Genomic DNA, 22,210 nt, shown 5'->3' with positions numbered 1-22,210 from the left:
CTGGGTTTAAGGGATCCTCCTGCCTCAAGTAGCTGGGACTACAGGCATGTGCACCCCATGCCCAGCTAACTTTCTATTTTTAGTAGAGACTTGTTCTTGCTCTTGATCAGGCTCATCTCAAACTCCTGAGCTCAAGCAATACTCCGTCTTGGTCTCCCAGAGTGCTAGGATTACAGGGTTGAGCCACCATGCCCAGCCTCTTCTTAAAACTTTTTAAACTTCTGCAAGATAATACAGCATTTGTTCCTTCTTCCCAAGGTTATGTATGTAGGCTATTTAACACAGTTCCTGGCACCTGGTGCACTCAACAAATAGCACTGTTGAAGATGATGATGATGGTGGTGAGGAGGAGGAGGAAGAGGAGGAGGATAACAATGATGCACCTTATTCAGGGTTGGGAACATTTAACAATTGTTTCCAGTGCCTAAGACCCTGCTGATCAAGATTTTCATTATGTCTTACCTATGTTTCCTGCTACAAATAAACCATTTCTAGTAAGTTCTGTATATAAGCAATTATTCATGGAGAATGAAAACTCTTTAAATTCTCCTTGATGTGCCATCTTGTTTCTTTAAGTCTTCTACAATATATTTTTCCAGGTAAGGCTCTTTAAACCCTCAGAACATTCACACATGTTAACATGCATGGCTGGTTTGGACACAGGAACAGGATTTATTTTTAACATTTAAAAAGGTATTCCTTCCTTTTCCTTTCTTTTAAAATTGATAACAAGAGTCTCAAATATACTTTAAGACTGTGACTCCAAGAGAAATCAACAAATACGTTGAAAGTTGGAGGAGAATTAGTAAATCAGTAAAAACAAAAAATGTATGAAAGAACTGATTTGATTGTTTGGGTTGACTTTTTCTTTTTTTTTAAAACTTGATGTTTCCTATCAAGCGGGCACAGCCCAACAGTTCTTACAGAGGTTGTGAGATCTGAAGCCTGCGGGCGAATACTTGATGTGTGCAGTTAAATAGTGGCAGGTGCGCTGGTGGAAACAGCACGTAACCAGTTTATGTTACCAGTCAGCACAGTGACTATACCCTGACATGTTTTAATAATAAGCTTCAGGTGTATGCTCTGGGCTGCAAAATATGAATTTTAAGAAAGAGTTTTAATTATTTGGCAGCCAGTGTTCTGGAAGCAATCAGCTCCTGCTTCCTGCTATGGGCTCTGTGCCTCTGGTTTCTCATGCCAGAAATTAACCCCTGCCATACCCCTGTGCAGAGTCTATGAGAGAGAAAAGGATCTTTTCACCTTGGCGACTAAATCAAAGACTGTGCCCATTTCCTAACTGGTTTTCCTGCCTCCAATTTGCACTTCCCTCCCCCACACAAACCATCCTCTGCATGGCTGCCGCCAAGACAATGGCCTTCCGAAATCTTGGCTGGGAGACCCAGACCATTGAGAGACCCATTGTTTTCACAGCCTAACTGCTTACAATTTCCTCATCAGAGAGGTAGATATTACCGAATATCTGGAAATAATCTTGACAAAGGGAAGATAAAGGAGGTTGTAGGAAGACAGCGCTGGCTTCACAAGGTAAGGATGGAAAAGTCCCACATGCATAAGGTAAGGGCATGAATCATCCTAGTTCCCAAGCTGAGATGCTGAGAGTGGGAATTCACATGAGGCTGATGCAGGAGGAGTCATAGGAGTGTTTCTGGCTTTCAGCAGGGTGTGGGGGGACTTCTGGGCTGAGTGTAATGTGAAAGAACCCATGCCCACGCCTGTGACTCCACGTGGTTTCCTATTGTCATTCTCCCACTGCTCCTGGTCATTCACCACCCCTAAACAAACCACTTGTTTGCTGGGGGCTCTTTTTTTTTCTTTCCAATCTTTTATTTTATTTTATTTTAAGAGATGGTTGCTGGCTCTGTTGCCCAGGCTCTGGTATGATCACAGCTCCCTTCAGCCTCAAACTCCTGGACTCAAATGGTCCTTTTTCCTCAGCTTCCTGAGCAGCTAGGACTACAGGCACATGCTATGGTGCCTGGCTAATTTAGAAAACTTTATTTTAGAGACACAGTCTTACTGTGTTGCTCAGCCTAGTCTCAAACTCCTGGCCTCAAGTGATCCTCGTGCCTCAGCCTTCCAGAGTGCTAGAATCAAAGGCATAAACCACTGTGCCCAGCCTTCCTTTCTTTTATTTAACTGTATAATCCTCATATCTTTTGGATTCCCCTTGATCCCATAATGCAGAGAGGCATTATTAACCCCATTTTACAAATAAGGAAACTGAGAATAAGAGAGATTAAGTAATCTGCTCAAGCGCACATAGTCAAGTGTCCTGGTGTCAGGTCTATCTGATCCAAAGTCTGTGCTCTTGCTGCCTTGCACTCTGTTGATGCCCATTCCCCACTCTTCCAGTTAGCAGGAAGAGTGGAGGGGCCTGGTGGGGTGGGAAGTGCCCTGGACTAAAGATCAGGGACTTGAGTTCTGGTCATGGCTTTCTTTGGTGTTTGGTGAACCACTGTCCTCTCTGCTCTCACTGGACAGGTAAAACGGGAGGGCTCTCCTGGCTGCTTTCTACGTGTCTGCCATTTCTAATAGACTATTAGAACGAATTAGTGATGTTTTACTCTGTACATTTAAGAAACCCATGAGTTCACAGTGTTTGAACTTGGAATCAACATTATACAATGAGATCGTGGGAATAGAAACCACTTGGCCACAGACTACAGTGTTGAGCTGGCACTACTGAAAGGGTGGAGAGCCACTTTCTGAAATAAGTTCCTGTGTATTTTTGAAAGGCACCTTTTCACAGTAAAATCATGTAAAAAGTCCTGAGATTTCTAATCTTTGTCAGGTTACACTGGCTTATAAAAAATACTTAATTGTGCTTGTGTACATGTGGATAGGGAACAACGTAAGTGTTGCCAAGAGGAGGAAGACATCTTTAGTTGACACAGGGTCTGCGGTTCCCCCAAGCTTATGGTTCCGATTTAGACTCTACATGTGTAGGGCCCTACCAATGCTGAGATGTGTTCCCCTTTCTTCATCCACTAAAGACCATTCATTAACCACTATAATTGAAAGTGTATAGAAGGCAATAATTTGAGAAATGGGGAATCTTATGTGCTTCCTCAGAAGATGTGAAAACTACTGATTCTGTCTGTTTCCTTCATGATTCATGCCTTTTATCCTTAATGCTTGTTGATACACTCTTGGCAGGAAAATATTTTCTTAAGAAATGTATAAGGAACAGACAGAGACGAATGCCTACAGAAATGAGAAGTGTTTTGTTACATGCTGGCAAACAGAAAGTGTAACAAGTTTCAGAAATTTTGCTGTAAACAGGCATTTTCTTTTTCTGTTCTACTTTGACCTTGCCAGCACTCCACACATCCCTCTGCAGGCCCGTCTCTGAGTGAGGCTTTGTTTTGTTTCCCATCTCTCCACGCCCGGCTTCTCAATTACTATGGTCCCTGGTCCCCACTTCCCCAGAGGGCCAAGGACTGGTTGACTTCTTTTAAGCTCTAAAAGTATATGATTTCATGAAACGAGAGGTTTTGCTTTAGTTAATAAGGATGTCTACTGAAATTGAAGGGTAGGTATACTGCGCACCTTTACCTCCTCTGCACCCTGTGATCCTGCTTCCCGCTGGCTGTGAAGAGTTGGTCTGGTGTGAACGCTCTGAAATAATGGGTCCTGGAGGCTGAGCTGGGTGGGGGATGATTATCTGGGTGGCTACAGGCAGCTTTTTTAGGGAGTAAATCTAAGTCATACTTAATGTGGGAAACCAAGGTCTGGACCAGGGAGGAAGTGCCCCTTAGTACCAGGACTAAGTGGTGTGGCAGGGGTGGGTGCAAGGACAGGAGGTAACAGCGTGGTCACAGCCAGCATGGCTGGGGTCATGTTGTCATGTCTGATACAAAACTGACCAGGCCAAGAGGCTTAGGATGAAGTCTGTGCACAGTAGAAGAATACTTGCTTATTCAGTGGTTACAAGTTCCCCCAGGAAACCTGGAGACCTCCATATGTTGGCCAATGGCCAGGGTCATGGTGCTAGTCAGGATAGGAGAGTGTTGGGACATAAACTAATTATTGTTGAAAGGGGGATTCTATGATCCAAGGGTGTATTGTCAATTATATGCAGTTTGGGTAGTAGTGAGGTATGTGGCCCGATACAGGTAGTCATATTTGAGCTGGGCTTTAAAGATGATCAAGATTCCAATCAACAGTGTGAGATAGGGAGAAATATTCCAGAGATACAGAGTAACATAAATGAAGATAACCCAGATAAATATAAGCTATATTTAGGGAATAATTAGTAGTTAAATCTTGCAGGATCATGGTTTTCCAGTATATTAACACTAAGAGGAAAACATTAAGTTGGTAAATAGTTGAGTAAGTTTATAGTTACATTGTTGATGACTTCAGATTATAGGTCAAAAGCAGTCAACGGTAGAATCCTTAACAACTTTAAATAGTGGAATTCCAATTAAGATGGAAAACTAGATACATACTTCTAATTCTATTACCTTCTGAAGTTCCACTAAAACTAAAGAGAAATTATTTCTTAATTTTAAAGGCAAAAATTAACAAGTACAAGAATAGGAAAGAAGACAACAGTGACAATAGTCTGGCAAACCAGGACAGCCAAATCTTATCTGTCAGTGAAAAACTCCAAGAAACAACACAACTTATGTTCCAGTATCCTCAGAAGCCTCAGGAACTGGCAGGACTGATAACCAATGGAGGGTGAAGGTTGGGGAAACAATGAAGGCCCAAACAGGGAGGACTGGGTGAAAGTTGTTTGAGCAGCCGTTAGAGCTCAGCTCCTCTTTCCCACCCACTCCACTGGGCACTTCCCTCTCCCACCCTGGCAGAAGTCTGTAGTCTTGTTCTCTGGAGACAATAAAGCAGAGAGTTTGAATTGAGATACATCTCACACATTTCAGTTATCTTACTGAAAACACATGGCTTAAGTAAATTTATGCATATTGAATAAAGAATGCAGAGATCCTCTATTCTCTCACTTGGCTTCCAAAATCCTGGCAGCCACACCTCTACCTTCCAAGCAAGATAGTGAAAAGCTACCTGCTCAAGAAGAAAGACCTAAAGATGATTTTCCAAAAAAGTCCTGCTCCAGATGCCATTACAGTAAAGCTAAAGTTGACAAGCCTATCCATAAACTCAGATTCCTTCAAACAAATATTTAGTTCCTCACTCTTATTCATGAACAGGCAATCAATGATCATTGGATATCTGAGAAATCCTGCAACACGGATGATATAGACCAAAGCAAACAGGAAGAAAGAACTTGGAAGATAAAATTTGAAAACAAACAAATAAACAACCTATCATTAACATCCTCAGGGAGTTAAGAGATCGCATTGTAGCCATTAAAAATAGACTCATTGCTAAAAGAACATTCAGTAAACAACAAAAAACAAAAGCTCTGTAAATAAAACATTAAAGCAGAAATAAAAAATACAAAAGAGAGACTGGAAGATAAAACTGAGGACATCTTTAAGAAATGGAATAAAAGATGAAAAGGTGGACAACAGGAGAGAAAGATAAGAAAATAGGAGGATCAGTCTAGGAGGTCCAACATTCAGGAATCCAACATCCTAAAATGAAAGACTAGAGAAATAGAAGGGAGAAAATAATCAATGAAATAATTCAAGAAAATTTCTCTGGAGGGAAAGACATGAATTTCCAGATAGAAAAGGCCACCTGAGTGTTAATCACAGTGGACAAACAGGCATTTCATGAAAAAATGTCAGAACACTGAAGAGAAGATCCTGAAAACTTTCACATAAAAATATAAGGAGTCAGAATATTTGTAGATTTCTCAACAGCAACACTGGAAGCTATATGGAAGCATTATATTTCCAACCCAAACTTCTATGCTAAGCCAAATTATTAAGCAGGAAAGTAGGATAAAGACATTTTCAGATACACAAAATATAAATAAATGTATTCCTCATTTATCCTTTCTCAGAAAACTACTGGAGGAAGCTACTGGAAGATATGTACCACCAAAATAAGAGAGTAACTCAAGAAAGACAAATATATGGAGCACAGGAAATAGTAGATCCCAATCAGGGTGACTAGTTTGCTAGACCTAGGGTGTTACTTGTCCAGATTGGAGCAATTTTGAAAATTTGTGTCTAAAGACAGCGCAGCACTCCATAACTGTAAGTTAATTTTCTTCTGGAGTGAACAGATAGACACAATTAAAGCAAATGAAACCTTGCTTTCATTATAAGATCCCCAATGATGCTAGCATATGGGTGAGACTGAGGATGTATACAATAAAGACATGAATTTTTAATATGCAGGGTTACACTGAAGACTGGTGTTTCTCTCAATCATCCTAGCAAGAATATTCTGGTTTCCTTAGACCATGGGGTAGAATTAAACCAAATCTGCCTGAGTATGGGAAGTGTGTGTGTGTGTGTGTGTGTGTGTGTGTGTGTGTGTGTAAATGGGCATAATGCATCTGTGGAAGGATATGTGGGAAGCTGGAGATCAGAGTCACAGTTGTGTGGTGAGGGAAAAGGAATGTGAAGGAGATCTTCTTTTCACTATTACCTCCCTGCTTCTCCTGGTGTTTTGGGTAGAATGCAGGGTAAGAGAAACAGGAGACTGGGATCAATTGGGTGATGACTGTCATGTTCTAGGAATGAGTAAGTAAGGGCCTGAATGAGAACAGAAGGAGTGGGCACTAAGGTGGGAGGAATGCTTACCTGGCCTGGTGACAAGTGATGACCAAACATGGCAGGAGGGCGGGGCTGGCGGTGGGTGCTGAGGGAAAGGTCAGGCAGGGGCAGCCGTCAGAGACGGCCCTTTGCCTTCAAGCCTGGGTTAACAAATGTGAAGACACTGAGTGAATGCAACTGGCTTTGGAATGGCAGAGGGAGTGGGGAGGATTGTAAAAGAATAGTAAGTTGCAGGGGTGGAGAGGAAGGAGTTGGAGGCAGCATGCACAGTTCACTTTCCCTCTGGTTCAAGTCTCGTTTTCACTGGTCTTATCAGGTGTCTTATGATCCACAGCGTCTGGCCTTGTAAGATGATGGAGAGGCTGATGCAAAGCTCAGTGATGGGTCTGCTGGAAGCACCACCTTGGGGGGCCAAGGGAATGTAGCACACGATGTGGGGTAGGCGCTCAACCCGCAGCCAACCCAAAGGCTGTCTTTTTTTATAGCCAGAAAAAGAAAGGCTGGGAAATAAAAGGGTGGAGGGGACGATGCCTTGCAAAATTCTTTCCACTCTGCCACTTACAGAGTTAACAATATTGGGTAAATTATTTGACACATCTCTGCGCTTAGATTTCCTCATCAGCAAAATGGGCATAATATCCCATTACCTACATCACAGGGTCATTGTGAGGATTAGATAGGATAATGAGTTTAAAGGTCTAGATGAGTACCTGGCACATGGTAACCACACAGTAATGGTAGCTAGTACTGTTTTCATACCTAATGACTTCTTTCAACTTTTTTGTTTTGCTTTTTTTCTCCCTTAGACTTGGAACACAGCAGGTCAGAGATTTAATATACAGAAGAGGGATGTTTTCACCAGAGGCCATGTTAATATTTCATTCAGTCTTTAAACAAATATGTTTTGAGAGGATAGGAGAGAGCTCTGGAAATAAAACATAATAGCAGAAATTAAAAAATACAGCAGAAAAGTTGCAAATCTTTTTTTTTTTTTTTTGAGACAAGAGTCTCACTCTGTAGCCTGCCTTCACAGGGTCTAGATAGTTTTCTGTTCCCCAGAATTTTTCTGGCTCTTTCCACATGCTGTATGTATATATGTGTGTATCCACTTATTTTACAATCAGTATCTTCAAGGAATATTTTAATATTAAGCTTTTGTTTAAAGTCCATATAAGCACATAATTTAAAAATTACACAGTACAAGACGTTATAAACTCAAAAGGAAGTATACCTTCCTTATTCTGAATTTCCTAATTGTCCTCAGACACAAGCATTCTTACTTGATATTTTTATGTCTCCTCACTGAGATAAACATGTAGAAGCCGCCATTCTTGTACAATGGTTGGGGAAAGGGAGGAGAGGATTTGGGATGAGTCAGAGGCTTCTAGCCATAAAGATGTCAAGAGAAGGGAAGTATATTCAGAGGACAGAGTGGGCAGAGTCACATGACAAAGGTTGAGTAATATTGTTGAAGTGGAAGCAGAAAATATAGACATTTAAATACATTTAATAAACATTTATTGAGAACTGCTCTGCATAAAACATTAGAAACTAGCAGGTGCTAAGGTCTAACAAGGCAGGGGCAGGGCACACATGGCACAATTACAAGGATGAGCGTGACTAGCACAGCAGTCTACAGCCCTTTAGGTCTTTACGGAAAATAAAAAGAACTGTTTTTGTGGCTTGGGCCTCCCAAAGCTCTCTAGGTTTGTACTGAGGCTGTTCCATCCCTTACTGCTCCCACCTTAGAGCAGGTTTCCTAACTCATATCCCTCTCCTGTACCCAGTTTTCCTGTGGTTGCCTTGAGCATAAATAGTCCTCAATCACAAGTTTGCTAACCCTACTCTGGGCCAGCCCAAATTGCCTTAGGACATCTGCAGGCTAAGCAGGCATCTGGGTGATCTGCGTCCTGGTTTTCCTAGTTCTACTCCAGCTCTTCCTCTCTCAGCCAGACGTGAAGAGTCGTAAGCCTCCTTCCATCCATCCCAGGATCCAGATGATGCTGTCCTGCCCAGCTCAGCTCCCAGCCAGATGACATCACAACAACTCCTCCCCGACCACCAAGGAAATTGTTGTCTGTCTTAAGACCACCTAGACAGACTGTCCATCCGTTGCTTGTTCTAAGACTCGTCAAAGGACTGGACGGGCCCGACATTCCATGTGTTTCTTTGTGGGTCGAGATCTCTCATTTCTTTTTTCTCTTTTGAGTACTGTGATCTCTCTACTGGTTCTTTCACAGCTGCCCCCAGCCATCACCCCAGTCAGCTTTTCTAGAAGAGAAATAGGACTCACAAGATCCAGCACTTTCCTTTTATTCAGTGCTTTCAGCCAGGGATTTTTTTTTTTTTTTTTGAGACAGAGTCTTGCTTTGTTGCCCAGGCTAGAGTGAGTGCCGTGGTGTCAGCCTCGCTCACAGCAACCTCAAACTCCTGGGCTCAAGCAATCCTACTGCTTCAGCCTCCTGAGTAGCTGGAACTATAGGCATGCGCCACCATGCCTGGCTAATTTTTTTCTCTATATATATTAGTTGGCCAATTGATTTCTTTCTATTTATAGTAGAGACGGGGTCTCGCTCTTGCTCAGGCTGGTTTTGAACTTCTGAGCTCAAGCAATCCGACCCCCTTGCCTCCCAGAGTGCTAGGATTACAGGTGTGAGACACCGCGCCCGGCCTAGCCAGGGATTTTTGGGCAGGAGATTCCCCCTCAATATTAGCAGCAGCCCAGATAGAAGTGGTTCCAGGATCCCGAGCTGGTTGCATCTCCGTCTCTCCTAACTTCCCCAAATTTACATTGGTCTGCCCACTGTTGACTGTACTTTAGCCCACTGTTTTCCTTCCCAACCCCGGCAGAGGGACAAGCGTTCCTTAGCAGGAGCAGACTTTTCTTTAGCATGTAATAATTACATTATTATGCAAGCTTTATATTTTAAAATATTAACACTATATATTATAAAATATATAACTCCCATCCAGACTGAAGAGGTAGTTGTTCAGTCACAGGTACAGAAGGTATTCCACCTTAGAATTCCGGGCAGATAAAAGCCAGGAACTGGGAGTTCTATATAAAAACACAATTTATGGAATTAAGAGAAGAGTCAGGTCTGAAGCAGAAGGTATTTGTCCTGAACATCATGCCCGGGCTAGGAACAACCAGGTGGATTTGGCCCACAAGTGTGCTCTGAAGTGAACAGACAGAGTGAGAGAATGAAAGTCTGTTCCCGGCTTAGGGCGCGGAGCCGGCGTTACAGGGAGGCTGTTTCACTTGGAGGGGGTCCAGGAGCCCCCACTATTACTGACAGTAATAGTTTCTTGCCTTCCGAGAAATCAAAAAGGTTGTCCAAAAACTTGCAAAGGAAAAGGTATAAAAAATGGCTACTTGTATAGACTTTACATTTTAATTAAAAATGTGTAGCACTTTTGTCGCCTGAGGTTATCTCCAAACTGTTAACAACACACTGGAATTCTTCGTCAGATCTTTTAGGTACATGGATGTTTACTCTGGAAAAATAGGAAAAAGGATTGAGTGAGATTTCATAGTACAGCACTTTCTTTTTCTAGATTTCAATGATATGGCAAAATAGAGGAGGCCATTGCAACAGCAATGAGGAGAAACAAACTATTGAAGAGAGAGGTGGAGAAGGCAGGAGAAAAGGACCCTCCCGGGTCTACACTGCCATCCATGCTTCAACAACTGCCTTTCATTTTCGTCTGGCCCCGCCCCGCCCTATGCTGATTCCCTGCTGCCTGCCCTCCCCAGGCTCTTCCAGACCAATTCTGGAATAGGGTGTGCTAGGGCAGGCAGGATCTCGGCACCCAGGCTCGCCATTCAGGATGCTTGGAATTACTCTTGCTAGAATCACAGCCGCTGGTTTATCCAGATAAGTGCTGGGCACTCCGTGGTCTCTGCACCCTGGGGCCATGAACCTGTCTCTGCAACCAGCCTTGTGAATGAGGGTTACTTTGACCCATGACCACGTGGCCTTGATATTCTTGTTAGCTCAATTCCTCAGAAGGAATGGAGGTACAGATGATCTGACCATATCAAGTTGTGAAAGGACTGATCACCCTGAAACTTCATGCACTATTCATTCTTTCAACAAACACTTATTGAGCACCTACTGTATTCCAGGCACTGTGCTAGGTGCTGGCAGCATGAAGATGAGCTTAACTGATACGGTCTCTTCTCACCATAAAGCTTAGTTTAGTCTATTTTATAGAGTTTCACAAGATAATTGAACAAATATGTAAGTACAATCTGGTGTTATGAAGAAAAAGCCCTTGATTCACATGACACTGTGATAGGTGGACAAGGTCCAGTTTGGGGAAGGGTTTTACAGAAAGTGCTGCTTGAGGTGAGAGTGAAGAATGAGGCGGAGAACTGGCAGAAGCTCGTTTTAAACAGGGCGCAGCAGGTGCTAAGATGCTAAAGCTGAAGGGAACATGTCATCACTCCTCACTTATTCATTCCACACGTGTAGGATGCCCACTAGTCCAGGCACTGTGCTAGGTACTGGGGTTCTTGTGGTGAATAAAATGCAGTCCATGATCACCACATCAGAACCCTTCAGTATTGATTTTTACAGGACAGAGACTGCCATGCTTTCTGGGCATCCATTTATAGACAGGTTATTTCTCTCAAGGTCCTAACTAGTCTCACTTTTCTCTCGCTCCTCATTCGTTCGTGTTTGCTGAGGTCTCAATATGCCTCAGGCTCAAGCCTGTTCAAGGTAGAGACATTGTAACTTGAAAGAGGGATCATACTTCTTTCAACAATGTTGCAGGGTCAGGACTCACCTTTTCTGGGTCTGTTCACTCTCTCCCCTCTCCATTTTGAGAATCTCTGAAAGACACCAAAAACAACCTCTGAAAAGGTATTCCTCATAGATACTAAAAGAGGGAAAGTATGAAGAGGCTCCAAAGTCCTGGGACTCAGAGAGAAATTGTTGTGACTTTATATATGGAAGAGAGATTTGCTTAAATGATGTGATTTCAGGGGAATTGGGAAGGAGTTCCTCTCATCCAAAAAGTGAATGCCTTCCCTTGCTCATGGTGCCTTAAATTCTAATGTTGGAACAGATTATTCACTTACAGCCCTATCCTTGCTAAAATAAAAATACCTCTGGGAGGGGTAATACATTTTGTTTTAGCAATCATTTAGTGATTGGAAAAGAGTTTCCAATCCTCTGAAAGCAAGGTTTAGAAGGAGGAGGAAAAGAAATATGGAAGATGCTGATGTCTAGTCAGATGATGCTAAAAATACTACACAATGTTGCATGGATAGGCCCAAGTGGGAAATTTCTAGCCAGCTATATCTCCCAAAGCCTGAGTTGCTACTGATAGGGACTTACTACCGATGCAACTTGGGCTGTAAATTCCTGTGGGTTGACTATTGTGATGGTGCTATTGTCCCATTCAGAGACTCACAGTAGGGGTTGTTAAACTGGGTGCCCAAAGAAATCCTCTCAACAACACCCTTGATAGTTTTGTGATTCAGTCTTTACTAAATAGAGTCATCTTGAACACTTCCTATCATTGGCAGTTCTCTTTTATGTAGGAGTATATTTAAAAACAATCCGCATTATGGATGTATAATTAATAAACAATAAAATTCGGTTATTTTCAGCATAGTTTGGTGAGTTTAACAAACGTATACAGCCATGTAACCACCAACACAATCAAGATAGAGCACATTTACATAAGCTCAAAAAGTTTCCTCCCGTTCCATTTTGTTTTTCAATAGTGATTAGTGGCAGTATATAAGTACCAGTAAGAATTTATTTCCACTAGAAAAGGAAGTAAAATGTCTTTTTCAAAAAATATTTTTCCCAGTTTATTATTTGAATTTTGACATTGATTATGGTGGTTTTGCCATGACATTTAAAAATTTTTTTTAATTTCAGAATATTATGGGAGTACAAACATTTTGGTTACATGAATTCCTTTTGTCCAGTTTGAGTCAAAGTTATAAATGTGTCCATCACCCAGATAGTGTGCATTGTACCCTTTAGGTGTGAATTTACCCATCCTTTCCTCCCCCCTCCCATGTTCCCTTGCAATTAAATGCCCCCACTCCTTTCCATGGTAACTGTTGATCTGCTTAATGTCACAATAGTTTTGTTTTTTTCAAATTTCATATAAATGGGATCATAAAATGTGTAGTATTCTTGTGCCTGTCTTCTTTCACTTAGCATAATGCTTTTGAAATTCATCTATCTTGTTGCATATTTCCAGTAGTCCATTCCTTCCTATAGAATTGCAGTATTTCATTGTATGAATGTACCATCATTTGTTTATCCATTCACCAATTAATGAAAATTTAGGATACCAGGTTTGATATTATGAAGACAGGTGTTATAGACATTTGTGTGTGAGTCTTTATTTAGGCATTACAATTTTTTTCCCTTGGGTAAATGTCTAGGATTGCTGATTGTATTGCAGTGCATCAGAGTTTCAGTTGCTTCACATACTCTCCAACACTTGATATTTATCAGCCCTTTTGATTTTACTCGGTCTAGTGGGCACATAGTGGTATCTCATTATAGTTTTAATTTGCATTTCCCTGATTACTAATGATGTTGTGACTGTGTGACTGTACTTATTGGCCATTTGTATGTCTTCTTTTGGAAGTATCTTTTCAAGTCTTTTACTTCTTGCCTTTTGTTGGATGGATTTTCTTATTACAGAGCAGTAATATATAATTATATATTCTGTATACAAGTCCTTTATCATATATATTTTATAAACATTTCCTCCCAGTTTGTGGCTTGACTTTTCTTTTCTTTTTTTTTTAACAAAGTCAAAGGGTAAATGTTTTTGATAATGATGAATTCCATTTTATCAATTTTATCTTTTTATGATATGGTTTGTGCTTTCTGTGTCTTATCTAAGAATATTTGACTAATCTAAGATCACAAAGATTTTTTCTTATGTTTTCTTTCTGAATTATTTTAATTTTAGTTTTTATATTTAGGTTTGTGATCTACATTAAGTTATTTTGTGTGTATCTAAGTTCATATTTTTCCATATCAATTGTTCCAACACCATTTGTTGAAAAGAGTATCCTTTCTGCATGGAATTACCTTGGTACCTTTGTCAAAATTAGTTAATTATGTTAGTTTATTTTTTGACTCTCTATTTTGTCCCATTGATTGATATGTCTGTCATTTCACCAATATCATGCTATATTGATTACTAACTGCATAGTAAATAACTATAACAGCATAGTAAATCTTAGCATTACGTAGTTTAAATCCATCTTTGTATCTTTGTTCTTATTTTTCAGAATTCTTTTGTCAATTGTAGGTTCTTTTCATTTCCATGTAACTTTTAGAGGCAGCTTTTTAATTTCTACTAAAGAACTTGCCAGGATTTTGATTGGAATTGCTTTGATCCATAAATCAATTTGGGGAGAACTGATATCTTAACAATATCAAGTCTTCTGATTCATGAACATGGCATATATCTCCATTTATTTTGGTATACTTTAATTTCTATCAGTAGTAATGTTATTTAGTTTTCAGTATACAGATCTTGAACTTGTTTTGTTAAATGTATTTCCAAGCCTTTACTATTATTTGATGCTGCTGTTAGCATGCTATTAATGTAATTAAATTTTTTTCAGTGTCTGATTGTTTGTTAGTATACAGAAATATAATTGATTTTGTGTATTGACCTTGTATCGTATGACTTTGGACATTCATTTATTAATTCTAAGAGCTTTTAAAAAAATAGATTTCCTAGGATTTTCTATAAACATGATCATGTTATCTGTGAAAAAAGACACTTTTAATTCTTTCTTTCCACTCTGTAAGCCTTTTATTTTGTTTTCTAGCTGTGTCGCATTGGCTATGACCTCCAGTAAAATGTTGAACAAATGTAAGAAGAGTGGACGTCCTCACCTTATTCCCAATCGTAGGGGGAAAGCAATCAGTCTTTTGTCATTAACAGAAGGATTTTGGTAGATGTCCTTTGCCAGGTTAAGGAAGTCCCCTTGTGTTCCCATTTTTATAAGAGTTTTTCTTTCTTTTTAAAATTATAAATGGGTATTACTTTTGTCAAAAGCTTTTCCTGTACCAATTGAGATGATCATATTGTTTTTCTTTTCAGTCTTTTTAGATGGTGAAATTAATTTCCTGAGTTTTGAATGTTGAGCTTAACCTACATTCCTGGAATAAACCTCACTTGGTCATGATGTATCATACTTTTAATATATTGCTAGATTTTAGTTGCTAATTTTGTTAAGGATTTTGGCATCTATATTCACAAGAGATGCTTGTAGTTTTCTTCTCTTGTCGTGTCTTTTTCTAGTTTTGGTATCAAGGCTCCCCTACCTTCAGAGAAGCCTGGACACCAACTCCAGGCAGTAAGTCGGGGCAATCAGAGAGCTCACCTCATCTTTTTCCTTCTTTCAGGGACGACAATTGTCCACTGCCTGCTTGTCGTCCAATATCTGAAAACTGTTGTTTGATATATTTTATCTGTTTACGGAAGGAGGGAAATTCCTATAGCAGTTAATCCTTTATGGGAGGCAGCAGAAATTTATTTCTTCTGTACAATTTTAAAAGAGCTTTAATTATTAGAAAAATTTCTCTTATTTCTTTTTACCTTCTCATAACTTTCATTCGTTCAGATGCCCTTTGGAACCACACGGTCAAGTTCTGGCTTTTCACCCTATTGCTGTTCAGATATTTGAAGGCAACACTTATGTGCCCCCCAGGGTTTCTTTCAAGTGAAACAGCCTCAGTTAGTTGAGCCATTTCTTATTTGGCTGAGCTCCTAGATACTTTATAAATCTGGTTAGGTTATATATTCAATATTTCTCTTAAAAATAATGGTGATTAGAGCTGAACATAGTATTTCAGATGTCTGTAGACCAACACAGAATAATTAAATTATCCTTTCACATCCGTGACAAAAGCATCATCATATTTTTTTTAAAAGCCCTCTTTTTAAAAATGAAAACAGACAATAAAAAAGCAGCTTCTAAACTTTTGGATTTGATTACAAATTTAGCATTCTGAAGGGCAAATGTGATGATATCACCAACTTTCAGTTTTTAAGCCCTATGAAGGGTTGTTTCCATTTAAATGTTAGTTAAAAATTATTTATTTTGGAAAAGATACTCGACCTTTGAAAAATCATTCCTGAAAGAGTTGAGACTCCTTTAGGTTTGTTCTAGAGAGGCAAGTTGTACAAACTGTTGGTTCCTAGGGCATTATTATATACACATTTCAGTCACACAAGGCCCAAATGAGGAAGTAAAATTTCAGGAGGAGCTATTTTTGTCTTTCTCCCCAATGGGCAAACTGATAGTTGACTTCTGATTTGGAGAAAACAGTAATTCATAGTTACAAATTCTCATGTGTTATCTACCCCATTTGGCAAAACAAAAAAGGAGAAGAGAGATTGGAAACCAGCTAGAAAAACCATAAATTTCCCTTTTATTCATTTAAACACCATGAGCAGGTTAAATGTGTGTAGTTGGGGCATAAAAAACTATAATTAATCAACAAACAGTGGACAGGACCTTTGATGCCAGGTTAGTTAGTTTGAGGGCTGTCTCTTCTTAGAAAAAGATAAATGTTGGATTAGGAGGAAGCTCCATTTGGGGAGAAATTCCTACTAGTTTCACTAAGCTTGTGTCTCTGTGGATGGATTATGATTGCTTCAACATCTGTCCATTGCAAAAATTCAGTTCCTCATGGTTGTAAAACTGAGATCTCATTTCCTTGCTGGCCAGCTGTCCCCTAGTTCGATCCAATCTTATCTTAGAACCTTGCCCAAACCACAAATAGGCATGGGGTTATTATGAATTCAGGAATCACTTTGTTCCCATTAAACACTTTTACAACAGAAGTCAGTGGGGAGGCTATTTATAATAGCAAAACTTTCAGAACAACCCAAATGTCCAACAATTGGGGTTGGTTAAAGAAATAAAGTAAGGTATATCCACATAATGGAATATCTTGTAGCCACTTAAAATGATACTGTAGAATATTTATGACATTGAAAATTGTCTTGCTACAGTTAATACAACAAAGTTGGGAAAGAGTACATATGATATTATCAAAATTGTGAAAAATAGCCCTTGTAATATTATGCCAATTATGGAAAATACCAGATTTATACATAGAAAAATCTCGAAAATATGCACCAAAATGTTGTGTATATAATTATTTTTTTCTTACTAGTAGAATTGTAGGTGATTTTTATTTTTGGTCTATTTGATAATGGATATGTATTACCTGGTAATCAGTAAAAGTTAACACTATTTTTTACAAGTCAATTGGGAACAATTCAGCTAACGTATTTTACAGGAAACCTAGAGATGAGAAGGTGAATCTTACAGTCATCTAGCAAATACCACCAGGTGCATAATCTCTAACATTTAGAAGTGTTAATATTTTCATCATTTTACCTTACTGATTTGTCACAATAACCTCATAAAGTGAGGTAGAGAAAGCATGTAATAATCAGCTTTGCCTGGAGGCCAGAAGTGCATTTGTGGCACTTAGGTTAGAAATGTTTCCTTTCTTTGAAGTTCAAGAGAAACATTATCAGCTGCTGAGTCCAGTCTACATAGCCTCTGAACCCTGAGGGAAAACCTTTTCCTCTGACAACTTGCTGACTTTTGGCCAGTCTGGGCTCGGCCAACCAGCTCTATAAGGCAGCTGACTGGGAAGTAGCTGCAAAGTGGCAACCTGCAAGGAGGACAAAGACTGACTCACCACATTCATTGGAGACACCAGGTTGCCTCTTCTTCTTCCTCTTCTGCCTAATAAGATAGGTTATCAGCAGAAGTCCAATTGCCAATGGAGCTATAGCTGTTGCAATCCAGACGGTGTAATCTGGGGGCTGGAGCTGGGGGTCCTTAGGATCTAGAAATAACCACAAGTTTTCAACCAGTCAGGAAAGTTGTTTACAAAAAGTTTATATTAGCTGCTTTTCTCTTTAATTACCTGCCAGCATCTTCCCAGTGCTCTACGGCGAGAGGACCCTAAAATCTACAATATGAAGCCATAGAAAGTTCCAGTTTCAGGGCCTCAGCAGCTAACTAAGATCTAGGCCTGTGCTTCTGGCCAAATGCCAGGACTGAGTTGCCTTCCCTTCTTGGAGGTGGGAATGACACTGACCATTATCTGGAAGAAGAGGGTCAGCCTGGCCCCATGATTCTGGAATCTGGGTAAGGCGTCTGTGCTGAGGCTGTGAATGTACAGCTATCTGTGCAGTGTCTGCTATCCAGCCCCTCTGCAGTCAGTCTGCATGTCCTGAAGTTACCCTTGTGATAAGTCCTGTGTCCACTACCATCTCCAGATCAGGTTCCACACGCCTCTCACTTAGACAAATAGGACAGCTTCCTCACTGGCCCCTATGTCCAGTTTTTGCTTGTTTGTTTGTTTTTCCAGTGAGGTCACAGCAGACTTCCTCCCCATGGCTTTCTGCGTGTCTGCCCTACTAGAAAACCTTTGATATTTCTTCCTGCCCTGAGGAAGCAAGGTCAAAATCAGCTCCCTGGAGGTCAGGATGGACCTGTTTGCATGGAAACTCCTAAGTTTCTTGGAAGTTGAGAAACAGACTTTATAGAGAAAACTTAGAACTGAGTCTCCCATTTTATAGAAACTTTTGGGAACAGTTCTGGAAGTTAATCCTAAATTATAGAAAAAATATAATCAGGTAATCTGTTAGCTTAGCTACAATTTGTGGACAAGTGCCCTGATCCTGGGACATAAAGAAAAGGAGTTGTTGGTATTGCAGGCCATGTTCAGTCCCCTTTGAGTGTGTCCTAGTTTTTCCACTTGAGCCTGTTTGGCATTCCCAGTAAAGGGGTTATACCTGTTAACATGGAGACTGTTACCTTTTGACACCCCAAAAGGTTCCTTGACTCAGAGTCTAACCTATCTCTTATCAAGCCATACAATATGGACCTAGAGAGGCAAGCCCTTTCCTGAGGCAGCTAGAGCTAAAATATTGTGAAGTTGGTGGTACCCAGGGAGTTCTGGCCGCACAGGAGTTGAGAAACAGCAGAAAGGGGAACTGTGATGAGGCTAGAGTCGTGGCTAGCCCATGCTCACTTGTAGACTGCGGGAGCCATAGCAGAGGGTGCTGGGGCAAGTTATATATGGTATTATCAGTGGCTATAAGAAGGTACTGAGCTTCAGGTGTAGCTTGGAGAGGCTTCTATCAGGCCAAGAGAGGCAACAGTAGAAGCAACTGGTATAGGTTGGGTGGTTCTCCCATTTACTGGACTCCCATAGGCTGAGATGTCTGAGTGGAAGGAAATCAGTTCCAGGAGAGGGGGCTAGCATAGTCTTAAAGTTTGTTCATGTGGACTGGCCCCAGGGGCTGTCCATAGAGTATGTCCATAGGCCAAGTTTTGTCTGAACAATGAGACACCTGGAGATGGAGTGAGAAATTGGATGGATGTCAGTGGAATGGGCAAGCCAAGCAGTCAGGGCTGGAAAGGGGGCCAAGGCAAGTGGAAGGCAGATGCAGGGGTCAAGGTCAACCACAACCAGTGACAGGGCAGGGTGGGTGCAGAGGACCTTTATTCCAGGAGGGATTCTTACAGTTATTGCTTCTCCAAAGGAAAGTCTCACATCTGGATATATGCCCTCTGGGGCAAAGCCAGGACTTTAAAATGTCAGGCTCCTATTAGTGGTCATTGGTTATTTTCAACCCTTTCCTCCAGTGAACTGGTCCCCGCCGCACATTATGAACATGTCACAAGCATTTCTGCCTCAGAGTCTTGCTTTGACACACCTCCTGCACTTATGTCAGATATGGCTATCCACTGTGGTCCTCTTACCTGCAGAGCCCAGATAGTGTCTCAACATTTTTCTGCTTAGGAAATCACTGAAATTTGGGAAACCCGTCATCTAGAATGTCTTCTCACTTATCAATCCCAACAATTTCTTTTGTGGTGTTATAAGGTCCCCCTTCCTTTAGGAAGCCTTCTCCGACCCTCAAGGATCTTGCCTGCCTCTGAATGCCCATAAAACTTTTAGTTGCTTTTGTTTTTAAATTTAGTCAAATATTTCCATGGAATATAGTTTAGATTCCAGTTTAACCTTTTTAAAATCCAGTTTTCCATCATGGAGTTCTGATTCTATAGGAAGGTCCTCAAGGGCAGAGAGGATGTTTTACACCTTTTACTTTTCACCCCTGCAACCAATAATGTCTAGAATGGTTCTGTACTCTTAACAAGTACTGTATGTATGCATGTATGGTGTGTGTGTGTGATGCATATATAGTGTGTGTGTGTGTGTGTGTGTGTGCACGTGCATGCCTGTGTGTGTGTGTTTTAATTAACAGAAGAATTCTAGCCTGGAAGGATCCTGCATTTCCTAACCAAGGTCTCTACATTACTTGGGTGAAGCAGGAGCCCTCTAGCTGGGTCTTTCCTAACAGCAACATAAAATGGCCCCATTGGAGGTTTCCTAACAAGCAGGGTGCACTGGATGACCTGCATTCAGCATTTGTGTATAATATCTGATGAAAGAAATAGTCTTGGGAAGTGGCTTTACCTATATAGAAAGGTGAAGAGAAAAGCTCTGTCTTCATTGGCTCAGTTTGCAGGACACAGATGATGGTCATATTGCTTGTAACAGCTGAGAGTGAAACAGACAAGCTGATGGAAACGTTGTACAGTTCCGTGACATTATCTTGAGATTTGTGCATGACACCATCATCCACAGTAGTTGAATTCTCAGTTTTAAGCCAAAAACTCATCTTCTTAGGTTCTGGGTAACCTTGTATAGATGAGCAGGTCAAATTTCTGTACAAATTTTCTGTTATATTAGAAATTTCTATTATTTCAGGTTGACTGAAGTTAGCTGAAAACAGAATAAAGATACAAAAAAAAAAAAAACCAATCAGTCTAAGTTTAGATATATCTAGAAGAGAACAGAAAATAATTAGATACTTGATCTGGGGCTCACTGGGGAACACCTGGGAGCCCCAGGGAATCTAAAATGTGGGCCTCACTTCAATGTGAGAGCCACATAATGACCTCACATTTATTTTTAAAGAATAGAGTTTTGAGCCATGCTTGCTTCCTGATTATCCAAATCAAGGGAGTGCTCTCTGAGTGACAGCTAAGGCTGAAACCAAGTCACCAAAGATTTACAATGAAGACACTATTTCAGGGAGTAGAGCCTTTGAAAGGAGAAGTGGGCTGATTCTAGGGTCTAGGTTCCCACTGGGTACATTCCAGTTCACCAGATTAAGAGCAGAAAGGGACAAGCTAAAATCTCACCAGAAAGTAACCAAATTCATGGTGCTAGCTTGCTCTGGGTCATACCTTTCAGAAACCCACACAGGATGGTGGTAGGTGAGTGGGTGGGGATTTTGGGTTTAGAAATTCAGAATACTGGTCTTTCACCAGTCAAGGCATCTTCATAACATGCTATAAGATGAAGGCCAAATCCAGTCATTTTAGGGAAAAATACATGATCTTGATGAACACACTGCTTCTCTTGCCCTCGTTTGCCATTCATATTTTCTAGTGGTTGAGGATTATTGGCACCTTGCCCCTAGACCTGGCTCATGTACCTTCTGCCAACTAAATCTCTTGCTCTTCTATAGTAACTAGGAAGTTTACAGGTACTACATACTCATTTATAATTTAGTATGTTGTTTCTAAAATGTCAATCATTGCATATCATCTTTACAGGTTTTCCTTTATCAACATACTATTTGAGCATTCTTCTTATACTTCATGTGGCCTACAGAAGCTGGGTTTTCAGACCTTATTTAGCCTTATTAGCAATATTTGTGAAATCACAGGTTGGTATAAGGTAGTTATAGTTTTTATAATACACATTAAAACAATCATAAAACTGTTAAAAATGTTTATCTGTGTCCCACCTAAAATATACTATGTTCTTCCAATAGTACCTGGCCACATTTTGAAAACACTGATTTGGCAGTTAGTTAAATGTTTCAAAAGCCCTGCAGCCTGGTTTGAATCACATAGGGTTCAAGGGAGCAGCTCTCCATTCCATTTCTACTTTTGCTTGTGTTCTACACTGTGGTTTCAGAATAGACATGGATTTGCATTTTCCAGTTTCATCAGAAATTAACTTGGATCCAGTAATACCATGCTGGTATCTACTCTAAAGAAATGGCAACTTGAATTCACACAAAAACTTGCACATGAATGTTCACGGCAGCTCTATTCATAATGGACCCAAACTGGAAACAACCCAATGTCTTTTGTTGAGTTGAATGGATAAACAATAAAAGGCTACTCAGCAATAAAAAGAAACAAACTTTTGAGACAAGCAACAACTTGAATGCATCTCAAAGGCATACTGAATAAAAGAAGCCAGTCTTAAAAAGTTATATACTGTATGGCTCCCTGTGACATTCTCAAAAAGACAAAACTACAGGGTGCAAAACAAGGGTTATGGATACAGAGAGAGTATGACTCTATAAAGGAATAGCATGAAGCAATTTTTTAGGGTGATCGGAATGTTCTATATCCTGTTAATAATGGTAGTTACGTAAATCTATATGTAATCTATAAAACTGATAGA

The 22,210-nt window shown here is 40.3% G+C and overlaps 1 protein-coding gene across 5 annotated transcripts in view; it reads right to left on the bottom strand.

Moving 5' to 3' along the window:
- Positions 1-8,177: 8,177 nt before the first annotated feature.
- The window catches only part of CD86 (CD86 molecule), a 64,690-nt gene continuing 50,657 nt past the window's right edge, over positions 8,178-22,210 (bottom strand). For all 5 annotated transcript variants that reach the window (XM_012780516.2, XM_012780515.2, XM_076001979.1 and 2 more), the window contains 4 exons: positions 20,198-20,506; positions 17,402-17,551; positions 11,469-11,514; positions 8,178-10,172 (listed from right to left, as the gene is read on the bottom strand). In XM_012780516.2, coding sequence (XP_012635970.1) covers positions 10,073-10,172; positions 11,469-11,514; positions 17,402-17,551; positions 20,198-20,506 — 605 coding nt within the window. In that variant the 3' untranslated portion in view covers positions 8,178-10,072. The remainder of the gene's footprint in view (positions 10,173-11,468; positions 11,515-17,401; positions 17,552-20,197; positions 20,507-22,210) is intronic.

This window comes from Microcebus murinus, chromosome 1 (genome assembly GCF_040939455.1).
Source record: "Microcebus murinus isolate Inina chromosome 1, M.murinus_Inina_mat1.0, whole genome shotgun sequence".
NCBI classification, from domain to species: Eukaryota; Metazoa; Chordata; class Mammalia; order Primates; family Cheirogaleidae; genus Microcebus; species Microcebus murinus.
This window is presented reverse-complemented; position numbering and strand designations above follow the sequence as displayed.